The 17,615-nt window shown below is 41.2% G+C and overlaps 1 protein-coding gene across 17 annotated transcripts in view; it reads left to right on the forward strand.

Moving 5' to 3' along the window:
* Nucleotides 1-17,615, forward strand: part of KIAA1217 (KIAA1217 ortholog) — a 365,870-nt gene that overhangs the window by 177,478 nt on the left and 170,777 nt on the right. For 5 of the 17 annotated variants that reach the window (XM_056335860.1, XM_056335866.1, XM_056335868.1 and 2 more), the window contains one exon: nucleotides 11,400-11,686. In XM_056335860.1, coding sequence (XP_056191835.1) covers nucleotides 11,400-11,686 — 287 coding nt within the window. Of the gene's footprint in view, nucleotides 1-6,016; nucleotides 6,343-11,399; nucleotides 11,687-15,948; nucleotides 16,111-17,615 lie in introns of those variants that run through there. The other 12 variants (XR_008821430.1, XM_056335869.1, XM_056335862.1 and 9 more) reach the window with 7 other exon arrangements.

The following is a 17,615-nucleotide window of genomic DNA, read 5'->3' on the forward strand; positions in this document are numbered from 1 at the left end:
CTAGTTCTTGCCAGTGACACTGTGGAGAAAAGTCAAATATATGCCCAGAGATTAATAAAATGAATAGTGTTCCCAAAAAAGTGACTTTTCAAGAAAGATCATCATCATGAATTGTGTGGATTGGCAACACTGGTACCATTGTGTTAATTTGTAATCATTATTTGCTAATTATTTTACTTAAACCATTCTCCTGTTGATAAGTAAGTAGTTATGGTAATCACAACATAATGTGAACTATTGTATTAATTCAGGACACAGGCTCCATCAAAGTACACTTTGTATTTGCTATTAACTGAAGCAGTCACATGACAATCTTATAAACTCCATGTGTACTTGGTAAGAGATGAAATAAATGATCTCTTATGATTCTTTTAAAGTGTAATTGTACTTTGCAGAGAGCAACTCTCGATGCCTTTGATCACTAAAGCACGCTGCTTCATACATTTACAACAGATCCTGCAGACATCCATGAAACCAGCAATAGTCAGTGTTTCAGGCATTAAGTCTGTTCTTCTGGCACTGCTAAAAAGTTGGACCAATTTGAATCCAAACCCTCACCAGAGCTCTGTTTGAGTAAAGTCATCCAAAAGGGAACTTATCAAAACCAAAATGCTTTACACCAGGGAGAAATGGAATTTGAATGTAGAGCAGATGGACTTAGAAGTGACCTTCTCCTCTCCCTTTCTTCCACCTCCCTCAGAAACAATTCCCTGCACTTTCCTTCCCACCCACGTATTGCTTTTTATTTGATTAAACTCTAGTGATTGAAATTTCCACGATGTAAGGCACATTTTCCTTTCACAGAGTTATTTATTTGGTACCTTACAAAAGCAGATGTTCATATTCTCTATTTCTGTGTTTGCAGGCTGATCTCATTCCTTACCATAGGTGATTCTGTATGGGAAGTGTGATGTGTGAAGGGCTGGCCAGGTTGGCAGGCACAAGGAGGAGCTGCAGCATGTCCAGGGGCTTCAGCTCAAAGTTGGCTGTGCTGGTGGCAATGTACCAATATTAATGTTAGCTTGGTACGGTGGGATGACATCAATGGGGGGGGTGTGTGTGTGTAAAAAGTCTTAAATAAGGTGTTGCATTGGACGAGTCAGAAACATGCATACTGTAATTAAGCACATTTAGCTCTGTTCCATCTTACCTTGAGTGGTGGGAAAGGAAGTCATGTTAAAGTGTATCTAGAGTTAGCTTTGTTGGGATTGTCCCAAATTAGAGGGGGAAATAAATTTATGAGAGAGAAGATTCACCTTTTTCTAAACACACACCACCACCACCACCACCCTTGAATGTTAGTACTTCTTTGTGATGACCATAGTCCTTTTTCTCAGTTTGATTTAGGACATGCACAAGTGGTTCACTGCTTTCAGACCTTAACATTTATTTAAAAAATTGGAGGGAGGAGGAAGAGAACAAGAACAAAACTTGGAAAAGAGAAAACCTAACATATTCAACATGATGTAGGTGTCCAGGCGTGAGTTGTGAGCTTGAGAAAAATGTTGTTTGGAGTGAATGAAGGATGGATGCTCTGTTACTTGGAGATGCATAAGGCACTCAACAGCACAGTGCTTGTCAGTGGGAGGTGGGCTGGGACACTGCATCCTGCGTCATACCTGAGAGCTTGGCAGTGCCAAGTGGCAGGTGATTATAGATGCTCTCCAGAGCTCCATTTGAAATGGAATTGGAAAGATGAATGTATCACCTGAGTATCTCATGTTCAACCTCTTAGTGACTTTTTAATAGTTGTTTTAGTGATTAAGGCTGGTGGTGGCTCTTGGTACCGCTGTCAGTCTCTGAACTTCTCTGAAGAGCTGAAACCTGTAGGTCTGACAGCACACGATGAAATTCTGTTATGGAGATGTGTAGAGAAGCTCATACTCAGTTTTCCTTCTTGCTTCAGCTGGAGTGTTACCATTTCACTCCCTGGACTAATTTTTCCTCACAAGTATGAGAGTTCTTAATGGAACTGGAGTGTATGGAGTATAAATACTGAAACTCTCCACAGATTTTTTAACAGCGAAGGTAATTTCATTATAAATAATCCCAGAGGTTTTATTAGATTGTTTGTCTTTGTAAATCTTAAAATCAAGTTCAGATGTTTTAATCTAACCACTGAATAGTTTAACCACTATCCTTGCCTTAGAAATAGGACCCAGTTCATTAAAATCCCTTGCTAAGCAGATGAGACCAAATGATCATAAAGCCCCCCTCTACATCTTAAAAATCTGCAGATCCTTGTTGTACAGTACCAAATCAGTAGACAATTAATTTTAAAATAGTGTAAACCTCTTTTCCCCTAAGATCTACTTGCATGGATTTGTGTTGATAGAACTAGGAGATTTTTTTCATTTTGCTTGTACAAGCTAGCAGCTAATATTGTATCATCTTTGGTGATACACTATCTGAACATAGTTCTTTAGTTTTAGGAGTGAGTCTATTTTAAGCATTGAGAGACCACGCCAAGGATTGCAGTGAACTTGCTGAGCACAAACGAGAATAGACGTGCTCAAATGAATTGCAGCACTGAAGCTGCTCTTTGCTGGCCAAGGCGGAAATCAGTTTCACCACCCTCAGTGTTGTTTTTCCATAGTTTGTTAACGTTACTTTCTCTATTTCAAATCTGACCAGACCTGGTGGAGCATCCTCTTGATGCTCCCCTCCTCCAAGGCAGGCCCAGATGATCGCTGCCTGTGTAATGGCTTGGAGAGGTGCTGCAGTGTGACCCGCCAGAGTGTTTGTAATTCCTCCCAGACTTCTGCCTCACCCCGCCAGGTCTAATATTTGCATCTGGACTATAGCAGGGTAGTGTCGGGTTGGTTCCTGCGTAGAGCATTCATGATGTTTTTCTCAGTGGCTGCATGGTTTCACATGGACATTGAGACAGATCTTTAATTATGGGATGCTGCTTCTGATTTAACTATTAATAATTAACTTCCCAATTTTTTAGTTGTGAGTAATTGCTAGATCATGGAGTCATTGTTTTATATTATAAATTTGACTAATTAAATGCAGCCAGCATTTGTTAATTGTTCCTTTTATGCACATGCTAAACCCAGAAGTGTTTAAGTCGCTCTGGGACATTAATTTTAAACACAATTAAAACAGCATATCCTGTTAGCAATTATTCTCTGTGCATTGTTTTGATATTGATGGGTCCAGATCTGAGCACAGTAATTAAAAGGAACCACTGTTATTGTTGATCCCACAGATAAACAAATGCTGATTGCGTGCTATGAACTGGTTAATCAAGTTTATTTAACTTGTCCTTAGTGATTCATCCCAGTGACTATGCTGGGGAGTACTTTATTTGAGCCTAATAGCATAATGGTTCTGGCTGCCTCCAGTTTCTCAGCTGCTAAAGGAGTTTCACTAATCCTTTTAAATAGACATAGGTGACATCTTAAGGAATAGCATTACTACTTACATTCATTAAATCCAGTTTGGGACCCAAGGACTTCTCCCTTAAAGAGAGGACGTGTTTTGAGACCTTGCTGTCCCAATTGTTCCCTGTCCAAAGCAGCAGCAGAGATGATTATGTTTCTTGTGAGGCTGGGTGGGGCTCTTTTGTTTATTTTGATTTTGATGGTACATGTTTAGTCTCACCTTTTGCCAGTGCTCTTTAAAACTGTTCAAAAGACTGCTTCTGCAGCCACAGAAGTTCTGCTAAGGGGATACCCACTTTTCAAGTCACACGTCTGCAACCAAATAAGCAGTCTCTCTTGGATGATCTCTGCATTTTGGGGGTCCATGTTGCTCAGACCGTTTAGTAGCATCAGCAATATCATTTACTGTCAGTCTCAGCAGTGGGAGCATCCTGGTGTGGCCATTAAAGCAAAAATTTCAGACTAGGTTAGCACCATCCCGAGGGGCACCTTCTGCTCAGTGGGACCCATCAGTGGGGAAGTTGAGAGACCAACTCTCTGACTTGTGCTCTTTGCTGTGGAAACTAAATGGTGCTGGCTAAAATTAAATATATTTTAATTTTAATGAAGTTGGGTTTTTTTTTCTCCTTAAACTAATTTTCTAGTTTTTTTTCCCCCAACGTGGATGGAGATAAAGCCTCCTAAGGGGCTAGAGTGCATTGATTTTGATCTTATAAGGCCCTTGGTACAAACTGTACTGATTTTTAGAGCTAACCCTTTTTTTGGTATAAGGCTGCAAAAGCATCTTCCTTTTAAGCATTTGTATGCGAGTATGTATTGTGCTTTCCACTGTTATTTCAGGGTAAGGTCTTTTTAAATGCCTTTAGTTTCCCAACTCTTAGTTTCTGAGCCCTGTGCATAGCAAATGTCTTGGTACAGCTTTCATCTTGCTACTCCAGGCAATTGCATTGGCTTTGTTTTCCAATCAAGGGTTTCAGAGTTATTTTCTATTGCAGTTGGTGATGTTCAGTGATCACTATTCCTGTAAGAGCCCCCTTCTCCTTCCAGCTGGCTGTGAATATAAGTTGCAAGAGGCTCATCGCGCTTGTCCAGACTCTGGAAGACCTCAATCTTAAAGGCACATTCCTCCATATTGCAAAAGGCAACATCAGATAAGCGTGATGGCTGGCCATCACTTCTCCTCCTAAAATAGTCCCCAATCAGAATGAGCAGGAGTAACCCAAGGCCAGTAAAAACACTCCTATAAATACAATGTGTATCACACTGTTTTCTTTACATTGCAGGGCAACTATAGGAGTATTCTGTTGGGAGCACTGTACTGCAGACCTTAAATAGTGCTGCTAATGTTTAGATTGTATTTTCATCTCTTCTCTGTTTTCCATGCCAGGTTTCTGGGACCTTTGCCAGGTTCCAAGACCATATAGAATGAATTGTTAAAAAGGAAAATAAATATTTCTTAAGTGCTGGAGAATATGTATGTCTGATCTAATGAACAATAATTTTGTTCATTTATCAATTGTTAATTGTAATATACTCAAATGGCTTTCTTGCCTGGAAAGGGGAGGATTGGGGCATGAGGAGAGTGATCCTCCTTGAGCTTCTGTACTGAATTTATGTATACACAAAACATTTCTGCATTCAATAATCCAAACAGACGGGATGACATTTCTGCCAGATAGAGATGTAGAAGGAACCATAAGGGAATTTTCCTAGCCTGTGTGGACTGGGTGGTTGAGAGGTCATTGCAAGCAATTTAGCTGATGTTATATTGAAGTCAAGAGTTGAAGGAAGCTTGGAAGGCCAGATTACGCTAGGTTTGTTTAAAAAGACATCCAAGATGCTAACTGTTATCTGGCGTTGCAGTACAAGGTCGATTTAAATGAGAAATTGCGTATTTCTATTGATATCTCAATTATGCTTTGTTCTTGACTTAATTCAGAAGTTGTCAGTGGATAAACTTTCCGGTCTCGAGGCTGTAACTCAACACTGAGTTTGTTCTACCATCTCTGGCTCTGCGCTATGATTTCGATAGACGAATTTGGTCTGATATTCTCCACTAAATCAACACATGTGGCATCTGCTGCAGTCTGTGGGATTTGATCTCATCCTTCTCAGCTGCGTTATTTTTTGCCTCGCAGCCCGGTGGATCTGCTGGTTCCCATGCAGGCTTCCGGCCTCCGACCCGCCAAGAGAGAATTAGTTTTGGGTTTCTGTACGCTTTGCTACTGAGGCTTCAAAATCCCTCTTAACCCAAGTCCCTGCTTACATATTGCTACCATTCATTTGTATTGGCTTCAGTAAAGTTGAATTCCTGTATCTTGATTTTTCCCTAATTCGTTCTCTGAGCAGCTTGAAAGAATTCAACAGAAAACAAAACCTCAAAGCGCTTATATAATGAATTACTTTTAAACGAGACGCTAAAACAGACAGAGGAGCATTTATCAGGAATGTTTGTGGGCTTGGTGGTTACGAGCTTAAAAAAATATTCTGTGGAAAGCCTTTTGTCCCATGACGGAGATTTAAAAGGCTGCGGATTCGGATTCCAGCAGAGACTCAGGCCTGTAATCACGTTTGAAATGTTCCCTTTCATAAGGCTGCGCGGCTGCCGCGGGAAGCGGCCCGGCTAGGGGCTGCCTGCAGCGGAGCCCATCACCTGTTGGGGCCCAGGGCGCGGGGGCGCGTCCGCCCGCTGCCCACCGCCCACCGCCCGCCGCCCACTGCCGCGGCAGCAGCCCGGGGCCGGCCCGGCGGGCATGCGGGGCGCCGCGGGGGGCTCGCCGCGGGAGGGGAGAGCTGCCTTTCTCCTCCCCGAGGCTGGCGCTGACAGCCCGGGCGCAGCGGCTTCCAAGTTGGAGAGGGGAGCCTGTGCGGTAGGCAGGGACAATGGAGGAAAATGAAAGCCAGAAACTTGAGCTGTGCATGGCTTGCTCCACAGACAGCAGGCAGATGAAGGGTAAGTAAGGGAGTCGGGCGAAGATGGAGTCACATTTAAACGTGCCCTCGCTGCCGCTTTTTAGAACTGGAGGCAGAGTGCATGGGGGAGAAAAGCATGTCTTTCTCGTGCTAATGGCTCTGCAGTTTTCCCTACTGCTCCGACTCGGTGAGGCTAACTTTCTCCTCAGAGAGATCCCTGCCGACCCTTTGGAGCAGGGAGCGTGCTGCATTGCTGTCACGGTTTGCAGGACGCTGCCTGGCGCGGAGGGTGCAGCTCCCGCGAGGGGGCCCGAAATCATGGCACGTTCCCTTTAAATGCGCTGCGTGCCTCGCCTAGGGCAGAGAGATAGCACTTCTTTCGTAAAAGTAGGTCTGGGCTCATCTTTTCCTCGGGGTGGCTTTTAGAAGAGGGAGATTCACGGCAGATTGTCACAGGGTTAGTTGACTTTGTGTGAAATCGGTGGGTTTGTTTTGGAGCAAAGCCAAGAAATTGCAAGCGTGGTTTTCACGGCGGGTCAGCTGTGGTGCGTTGCTCGATGTATTTTGCCTAAAAGTGAAGGAAAACTTTCCTGGGGAATTCTTCGTGGGCTATTCCACGTGGTGCATAACGTTCAGGTAGCATGGCAAACACCTAATCTAATCTCTGTCTGTTATGGTATTTGTGGAGCACCTGTGAACATTCCCGGTTCGTGTGTATTGTATTCCTCCTCATAGGCACCTCAAAAGAAGTTGTGTTACTGTGCTGCTGTGAAAGAAATAGCGCATGGTCGGGTACATGTGGTTTTTTTAAAAAAAAAAAAAAAAAGACACAAGTTTGCAAGTATGTAATACCAGAAAGTAGTTAATAGAGAGCTTGGGAGGAAAAAATACTCTTCTTGGCAGTTCATTAATTGCCTGGTGCCCTTCTAAATATTTTTTAAAGTTAAAAGACTGGAAAGTGCAAGTCACGTGCATCTGTGTCTGTATATATTTATGTGTAGTGGGATGGAAATCTTCACTTAAAGGATGTGTCAGAATAGGAGAAAAAAACACCTTCAGTAACATACTTCTGTACAAATCGTATGAAGCTGCCTGAAAACATGTGGAGCTAGAAAAACAGAGGTCTGACTGGATCAATCCTATGATTCCCCAAAACTTTGAATGCTCATAACCAAATGCAGTAGTTTTGGCCCATATCCAGAATTTACGTTTGAAAGTTCCTTGGAAAGAGAGCAAATTGTAAAGACAGTAGAGGAAATTAGAAAGATTCCAAATAATCTCAAACCTATTGCTAGCATAAATATAATGGAGGTGAGTTTGACTCACACTGTAAAAATTGTAGTCTTTTTTTAAACACTTAAGTATTGCATGTGGTTTGCTTTAAGGCTCAGTTTCATAGCACCAATACGGTTCAGGTCCATACTTGTACTTTTCTGAAATTATTCTGAAAATGTTCCTCTCTCATGTCACCTCGGTTGCAAACGAAGACTATTAAAATCTTCACATTTAAAATAATGAAGCAAAGTGACTTTCCTGACCTTTGTATACTTCATGGAGGGTGTGACTTAGAACTGCGTACCACGGCGTGTTGAAGGACTTTTTTATCTTCTTTTTCTTTTCCTTTTTTTTCCCTTTTTTACTTTTTATTTTTTAATTTCTAGCTTAATAGCAATCAATCCTTCATGATAATCTTCCTGATAATCCTGGGCACACTGTTCTACACTGCAGACCTGGGCCTTTCCTGTAGTTACATCCACTATAGTAATGGGTGATGTTAAGAAATCTTGAAATTTGTTTTCAGATTGGAGAAGCAACTCAAGTGTCAGGGTTACTCAAGACTTTGGATAGCCCAAGTCCTCCCCTGTCAATCAGCTAGTTTTCCTTTTTGTTGCCCTCTAGACTTGCTACTTTGTTGAACAGAAAGACCTTCAGCTTTTAGCTTCTGGATATGCGGGAAGGAGAAAGGGAGAAAAGCTTATCGTGCACCTCTGTGTTTTCCGTTGGCTTCTCTTGACTCCTTTTCCAAGGAGGGTACTTGCATAATTTATCCTTTTGCTACTCTTCACTCTCTTCTGGGAACCACCACATGATCCTTCACACATTGCACAGTTATCTGTGGGGGTTGATTTTTAGGCCTATTATCTTCACTTGGAAGATACGGGAACTTTGCCCACGCTGTTATTGAGCAACTCCAGTATCCAGAAAAGCTCCCTCCATTTCTCCTCCCTGTAGCAGTGGCCCACACAGCAGCTGTGGAGCTTATGTGCCGTGAGCTACACAGGGGGGATTTCACTGTCCCGCTTTCAACCTTGCCATCAAAGTCATTTATCGCTAGCTAGGAAGTGGCTAGGGAAGATTTTTTTCAGCAATTACTGGGGGAAAGACCCATACTCAAACATGACAGCGAGTGTGGTTTGCAAAGAAAGTCACGTGCTGCTGTGTGCTGTAATGCTGCGGGATCCTGCTAAATGCCCAGGTCAGCTCGATGGCAAGACTAGCAATTAGTTCGCATAGTTTACATTCCTTTCTTTTCACTGGTATTTATACAGTATTTTCCAAATAGATGAAAGAAAAATAAGATAATTTGTAATCTTTCTAATATAGAATGAGAAAAGAATGTTATTTTTGATTCCTTCTCAAGGTTTCACCCAATAACAATTAGTGGTAAAACACTTTACTTGATATGCCTCTTTATGTTCCAAATAATGAACTTTTTTCTTAAACTATTGAAATGACCCAAGTGCAGAGTAGGGAGAGGTTTTGCATGAGAATATTTAGGACCCAAAATACACATTCATGAGCTCTTCGTTGTGTTTGCCAGTGTAGGTTTACCTGCCTTCTTGAGGAAGTGCCTGCCACCAATTCAGTGATTGAAAATGCTGCTGTGACCATACTTTAAGGGTTTATACCAAATTGCTGCACTCAGTCACCCACGCTCATGCTGACTGCCTCGATCTCCAAGGAAATCCCTTATTTATGTCTGCCGCCTTTGTTCCAGCAGCCTCAGGAATATAACCTCCGGGCTCTCAGTGCAACAAATTAAAGATGGTAAATTTCAGCCAGCCCTATTCCACCTCTTTTTTTCCTCCCATGTAAAATCCATTGAAATGACCGTGAAGCTTTCAGAAACTATTTTGACTGAGTGTATCTGGAGTAGCCACACTTAAATTATTGCCAGCAAAACTCCTTTTTGCCACTTTTCTCAAACAAGCTGAGTGCACCTGGTGGTTGGTGCTCTGAATTTTCAGTCATCAGTGAGGCTGGATGTTTTTTAATTGGGTTGTGTTTGGAAAAGTTGAGTGTGTGTGTGTACATGTGAGGCTGCTGCTCTGAAGGTTTAACCATGACTGTGCTTCTAAGAAGGTCTTGGAAGGTGCTGTGGAGATCAGAGATGGCGTTTTGAATCTGTGTGAGAATCTGCGTAAAACTTCCCTGTGAACCAAACCTGTTTCCAAAGCCCTGCCTGGATCTGTGCTTATCAAAGCATGGTGCCACCTGCAGCCTGGGCTCCTGGGGCTGGTTCTGCTTTTGGGACGGGGTTCCCTGAATGCAAATGGGAGGGGGTTGTTGGTAAATTGGAGTCCTTTAAGCATTACAGGGAGCTTACAGAAACATGCAAAGCCTTTGAGGCCCTTTCAGGGCTCTGTCCTGTGAAACCCAAGGGAATTGGTTCTCCCTGTGAATTGTTGCGACATCACACTGGCAGCGTCTCCACCGACGGGGGATTTACTTTACTACCAGGGCTTGATGTTACGTGGGACTTGGCAGGCAATGGTCAGTGCACACCAGAAAGCTGAAAAATCCTCAGCACAAAATCCTGAGGCAAGTGGCAGGCAGGGTGTCAAACTGAGGGATTGAACCATAAAAAGAAGCGAGTAGGTGCCTGTTTCCAAACAGCAGTGCCGTATAAATGGCAGCTCACCGGGGAGACGGTCGCTGGTGGGATAAAGGGCTCCGAGGTGAAAAGTGTCTGCTGGAGAGGAGTAGAGACGTATTAAAAATCCATAGAGGAAGGAGTTTCCAGCTCCTGGGGAGGTGCTGTAAAGGGTTAATGCTCACAGGGGCGGGTGGGGCTGCCCAAAGATGAGGAAGGCTGCATCAGGCTCGGAGAGGCCTTTTCAGTGCTTCTGGGTTTTGGTGTTTTTTTTTTTTTTTTTCCCTTTGCTGACAAGAGAGGGAGGGATTTTTCAAAGGTATTAGGTAACAAGGCTCCAGACCACACTTTTTCATGCACCAGAGGGTTCGTATTACACAGTTACCTGAAGATAAGCCAGCACTTACATACCCTCCGTGTCTGCGTATCTCTTTACAAATGTTATCGTGGTCTTTGGCCTTAAAGTAGATTTTAAAGTTGTAAAATTTATCTGACTGGGGTTTTTTTTCTTTTTATATCATGCAAAACTTGGTTTTATTCTGTTTCTTAAGAAACGGTTTATTGAAAAAGTGATGTAGTATTTTCCAGCCCGCTGTCCTGAGACATATAAAATCCAAGGGAGATCCATGAAATTTAAAACCAGACCACAGTCAGAAATCAGGAAAAAAAGCCTCCAAAACCCTCTTACTGTTTCATAGGTGTTTCAGAGCATGTTGAAAACACACTGGAAAAAGATTAAGGGTTACAAATCTGCTTTGTCCAAGGAATTTTATCAGTTGCTATCCTTAAGGATACTAGTTACCTAGATACTAGGGCTATTAAGTGTACTGGAGCCTATTGAAGAAACCCATTTCTTCTGTGTAAAGCGTCCTGTAGATTTTAAAGGTCAGGGAGTAAGGGCCCTGTCAGATCTTCTTTTCAAGTTGCGTAGTGGTAAAGATGAAATAAAAGGGACATCTGCTTCAATGATACTCACTTTTCTGTGAGGCAATGCTGAAGTTGTGTGTTAAAAGTATGTAAGTACTGTGCATAGCTTATATAAGTGATTATTTCCAGGCCACTTCTTACAACGTGTATATGACTAATGATGCAGAACATGCCATTGAACACTACCATACTTTTAAGAGAATCTAGCTTTTATTTCGATTATTTTCTTTTTCTTATTAATGTGAATGTTGGGATTAAGTTCTTATAATACACTGGGATTTGTTTTTTTTTTTCAGACCAGGCAAAAACCAGTTTGCATGTAACATCACTAGATGATGCAGAATGTCTCCGATCTAAAGAGCTCCTTTCGACCCCGAACAGTCACACTTCCTCTAATTCAAAGTCCACCCGCAACATCCCTCGAAGACATACAGTAGGTGGGCCTCGCAGTTCCAAAGAAATATTGGGAATGCAAACCTCGGAAATGGATAGGAAGAGAGAGGCTTTTCTTGAGCATCTGAAACAGAAATATCCCCACCATGCTACAGCAATAATGGGACACCAGGAGAGACTGAGAGATCAGGTATGAAAGTCAAATTCATATCTTGCTTTTTGTTAAACGGACCTTATAACTCCTACAAAACTGGGTGTTACCTCATTACAAAAGGTGAGAATGTAACAAAGCATGAAACAGATTTTTTTTTTGATGCAGCCTAAGATTTAGTTACTCCCTTGAAATTCACAGAAACAATAATAAAAATGAAACTATTCAATATTACCTTAGAATTGTTTGTTGAAACTGACATTTTTTAAGAGCTTTTCATTTTCTTAGAGTATTCACAGAGAAGGGGGTGAAGGTGAGACTCTTGATCTTAGTATATGGGTCTCTATCTACTTTTCACAGCTGAAGGGAAAATACGGAACAGCTGTTAATTTCTGTTACACTTTCCATATTAGTGCCACTGCCCAGAAGAAAAGAAAATATCTGTGGAGTGTTTCTGTGTGCCTAAGATGGCTTTGTTACCCTTTAATTTGCTTTCTTTTATATTTTTGAGTCTTTTAATACAAACAGAATGGACTTACCCACAGGTATCTGCCTCTTCCAAGCTGTTTTGACATCCACATTGGTCTTGTCAGCAGTGTACCTTAAGGTGGTTTGCTTTTCACCTGCCTCCAATTGCTTTTCAGCAGCAAAAAGTATGTGTAGGGTCAGAGGAGATGTGACATGCTGATGTATTTCTAAGAGCAGGTGGAGGCTGCTGACACTTCAACCTTCTCAATTCAAGGAATGCCATGCAAGGATCCTTTCACAGCCTAACTCTGGGCTCTGGTTTTGGGTGCATTATTAGAGTTTAATATGTTCAGCTTTACAGACAATCTACCTTCTATTCCATAATTCATTTTTTTTAATCAACCAGCAGAATTTAGAGTTCAGGCTCAAAAATCTTATGCCCATTACTCTCAATTTAACAAATGATTGACAGCAAACCTTTTATAAAAGGTTTTTTTCTCAATGTTTTATAGGTATTTCAGCACTAACAGTAAATTAATTGTAAGTAAGGAATAAAACAAGTTGGAAAAATATTGTGCTCTGTTATGGCAGTTCTTACTGAACTCCCAGCCTCTTTTGAAGCCTTCCGAACCTTTGGAGATCAGACCATTGTTACAGGTTGGAAAGACACTAATTTGGTAACTTCCCCCCTACAACTTTTGACAAGGTCTCTAAAGATCCCAGGTGCTATCAGTCACCTCAGCACACAAATGCTAGAATCCATGCGTATCCAGCTAAAATAGCTGCAAGACTTCAGCTCTAATGAAGATGATCTATTCCTTATTTTGAAACAGCTTTCCTCCTTTCCTTTGAAAGTCTTGATTTTTATTTTTTTTTCCCCACTTATCTCTTCCATGAACTTTAGTGACTGTGTGGAATGTGCTGGGTGGTGGATAAAGATAGCATACAAATTAAATAAAGGGGGTGGCAGGGGGGTGAAATCCAAAGATTAGATCTTTTGGAGTCATGTAAATATTTAGTTCCAGTGTTGCAGACACTGCAAACCCAGTTTGAACAGCCTACAGCATTACACCCTACACATTTTGTAATTTGAGCCTTTTCTGAAGGCAATAAATTACAGAAGGAATGCAGTAACTGTTCCTGCTGTTTGTTTAAAATGTGTCATCCTTGCTAATTTATTGAGGGTAGAATTCATGCAAATGTCTCCTGCTTCTATTTTTTGATGATTAGACATATGTATTGTATGTAATGAGTTTTTAAGTAATTTTAAACCAAAATAACTTTAAAATTACTGCGAGAGTATCAAACTATCTTTCTTGGGATTCGGAAAGACTGAAGCCTCAATTCATTCAGCATAACTTAAAAAAAAAAAGATAAACTGAACAGAAGCCACATTAATAACATGCAGAAATGAGTTATACTAGTTGTAAGAAATTTGCTTAGCTGAAATGCAATGTGTCAACAGTGTGGCTCATCAGGTGCAGTAAGGTTATTATGGTCATGGCATTATAGTTCAGAGGGGTTTTTCTTACCAGTTGTGTCTATGTGTGCACACACATGTATCTGTATTTTGTGTGTGTGTGTGTGTGTGTATATGTATCTCTGTGTGTAGCTACACATCTATATTATATACACACAGCTCCGTGTGTGTGTATATATATGTGTATGTATAATGCATGCTTACTTAGCTGCTCCATGAATAAGACCATAATGCAGTTTTGCTTTGGAGGGTGCATATGTTTAGCATACATACTTCCTTTTCCCCCCTTCTATATGTATGTGTGTAGCAGTGGTATAAAGACAAACTGCATCCATGTGTAGTAGGTTTGTGTGTGTAACATACAGATTTTGTATGTGAGATATATATATATATATAAGATGTATGGGAAGACATGAATGAAAATGTCATGATTTATTTTCCAGGTTCCTTTCCTCCCTTCTTACTTCTCCAGCTGCTCCCAGATCTGGAAAATGGCAACATTATACATGGTGGAAATTTCCCCACTGTGGGAGATTTATCAAGGATAGTAGCTGATGCAACACCATTTTCTAATCTCTGTGTCAAATGGTGCAGCTGGAACATAAAACATCCCAATATTTACAGTCAGGAGGTAGTCCCTTGGATATCATATAATTTGTCTTCCAGGTTGCTCTAAACCCTGTCAGGTCCATAACCAGCAAAAATGGGCCATAAAATCAAGATTGGTAATTGTCTCTCTTTTTGTGGACTTTCTTCTCTTGTGGGTTTTAAGCAGCAGTATCTGAGTTTGGCAAACTGACCCCTGGTTTGCAGAAAGTAAACATCAGGAAAAAAAATATTTGATGTTGTCAGATCATACTGTATGGCCTCCACCAGCAAGGTCAGCTCTGAGTGTTGTCCGTATCTTCCACTACATATTAATGGTTTCCTCCAGGCTTCGTTTATTCAGATAAATCCCTCCCTTGGATGTGCCTCCTGAGGACCCTTTCTACTCTTGATAACCTGCCACAAATCAGAAGTACAATCATGGCCAGGTAAAATGCTGGTGGGGATTACTGATGGTTAACAAACATGGTGACCTGAAACCTCCCAGCTGTGCACACAGATCATCCCTCCTTCACCCCACACGTTTTTTGCCTTGTTTGTGTTGTGGTATCTTATTTTGGAAAGGAAAGCTCGCAAAGACAAGAGCTGTCTTTATTTGCACGAGGGCCTCGGGATAGTGATGCAAGGCAAATAACCTGCAGCTAAACTGCTCTTCGTGCTAAACTGGGGGGTGAGTTTACAGCAGCTGGGGTGGTGCAGGCGTGCCATGCCTTGTGCACCCCAGAAGAACCACAGGGGAATGCAGCATCCCACAGCCACAGCTCTTGGCAGCGGGCCCCCACACTGCAGGTTTTCCCCCTTGCAAGACAGCCCTGCAGCCAGGCACCAGAGCTCCTGGAAAGCCGAGGAACAAAATTTTCTTTTATCGGTAATGCGACTTTCTGCAGGAGCTTTGGATACCTTGCTTCTGCCAAGGCTCTCTTGTCTGTGTTAATGAAAGCAAGGCGCTAATGTAATCTCTAGGAAAGTTAGAAAGAAAAAAGAGAAAAGAAGGAGGAAAACAATCTTGATCTTTTGAAGTTTGAGATGGTGTGAATCATCTGCTGCTGAGCTCTGGCAGGACATGATCACTGGCTTAGGTGGGGTTGACTCTGGTCAGCAGAGGAGGAAAGAGAACTAACAACTTAAAAGCTGGGCAAATGGCCGAAAGGGTGAAAAAGAGTTAGCATTTAAGAGGTTAAAATGCTAACCTGGCTATGGAAGGGGAGGGGGTAATCCCTGCAGTGAACCTGTTTTACAAGTCACTTTGCTAAAAAAAAACTTTCTGAGGGGCAGAGAGCAAAAATGTGTGTACAGGTTTTTCAGATATGGAGCTGATGAGCATGTCTTAAGAAAATGAGCTGGAAGGTGTTTGCCATAGCTTTCTTTTGTTGTTGTTTGACTAGGAAATACACCGGGAGATGTGTTAGGGTCAGGAACAGCTCTGGTGTTTTAGCCAGTGATCTGTGAAGACCACATTTATTGGGAAGTGAAATTAGATTTCCATCAATTTAAAAAAAAAACCACACGCTTCTGGTGCCTGTGCAAGTCTGAGTGCCTAGAAAATGGTGGTTGAGGGTTTTTTTATTATGTTCAGTTAGGTCTGAACATGACAGGTAACTCTGGCATCTGAGAAGGTGTGGTTAAGGTTACCATGGAGATCCATGATGTCATGCTTGATAGAGCATGTCAAGACAGCTAATCTAACATGTAGATGTTCAAAAAGTCCCATAGGCCAGAACTAAGCTTTATGCAAATAACAAAGTTACGCTGCAAAAGGGCGAAAGAAAATACGGCTGAGATATGGCGTGCGTTTTACCTGGCAGCTTGAAAGGATTATATCAGGCTTCATCATAAACTGAAACTTTTGGAACTAAAGGAAGAGGATTTCAGACCATCTCTGGCCTCACCTGTGGAATCTCACATTTCGGTAAATAAGCCTCTTTCTCTTTCTGCCCTTGCTGTAAAAAAATGCCTTTGAAATCATGGAGTTTGCTTCACCACGTTGCTCCTCCTGGCAGCAGGGCTAAATCAATAAAGCAAGTTTTCTGGCATGGCATGTTCTTTTTTCTCTTTCAAAAATGAGTTCTTTATTGAATGAACTGAGAATTCAGAATTATTTGAAAGGCATTGTAATGTATTATGTTGATTATATGAATCATGCTGCAAAAATGTCCTAGGTAGTGTTTTGGAGGAGAAACTAAGAATGGAGACACTGTATTTATTTGTAGATTATTGCCAGATGTCTCTCCTTTAACTGTTAAAATAGAACCCTAAAATTACAACAGCATTTATTCCAGGATTTGATATCTGCAGAAATACCGAAGCTTGCTCTTTTTTTTAAATGGATCATAGCATCAATTGGTTAAACTGACTTCGAGTATGTGCTTAAATATCATAAGGTAACACTGGGGCATTTCTTAATAGTTTTTTTTCTTGGGTAAAAGTACATTAGTAAAGAGTAAACACATTTGGAGGTAAAAGTCCAGCAGTAGAAAGGCTATTGGGACTTTTGGGTCTTAGGTATAAACAAAAAGGGACATTTTCAGTCCCTCTGGAGAGGGAGTAAAATCCCTGGGTTCTTAGCTGGAACCACTTTTATACTTATATCAGTCACAACAGATCGAGTAAACATCAGTACTTAAGGGAGAGTCCCCCTCCGCGCTGTCACTGCTGTGATATGGTAAGGAAAAGCAGGGTTAGGACTACAAAGTTTAGTTGGTTCAAATCACTCGGTATGAAAAGGGTTAGACTGAGGTGGGAAAGGCTGGGTGTTTGCAGTAGTTAATGTCTGAGCTTAAAAATGTGAAAAGAGAAAAATCTTAGGTTCTGCCTAAAGACGCCCGAGAAATGTAAACTTGAGAGAAACTTCAGTTCAACGTAAATCCTCTGTAGGATTTAGGGAATAAGGAGGCCGCAGAGTATGGTAAGCACATTATCTAATTCCAGGTGAAAAAACAGGGTATAAAGGTTTTCTGATGTTCTGCATTGCTTGATCAAGCAACACTAAATAAACTCTTTTTTTGGAACATTTATTGATTATTAAAGTGAATGGATTGAAAAGAGTACAAAGTGAAGAAATCACTAGGTTTTTTTGGTCACAGCTCCTTTGCTTTACTCCTAGTTATATCTTGAAACTAAGCCAGTAATGGAAATATTTTAGAATTAATTTCAGGTTAACCTTTCTCCCAAAGTCTGAGTGATAATTATTTAGTACTAGGATATGTACAAATGACAGTGTGTCAAATTAACTAGCATATTTTGCATTCATTACACTATTGCTGGTTGATGCCATGGAGTTGGTTAGGGAGAAGTTGATTTAGTATTAATATTGTGTGAATATTGTTCTGGTGTGTACCCATTAAAAAAGAGAGTTTAAAAATTACATTTAATTTTAAAATGTACACAGTGTATGTGAAGAATGTGATTTTACTC

The sequence above is a fragment of the Falco biarmicus genome, chromosome 4 (genome assembly GCF_023638135.1).
Source record: "Falco biarmicus isolate bFalBia1 chromosome 4, bFalBia1.pri, whole genome shotgun sequence".
NCBI lineage: Eukaryota > Metazoa > Chordata > Aves > Falconiformes > Falconidae > Falco > Falco biarmicus.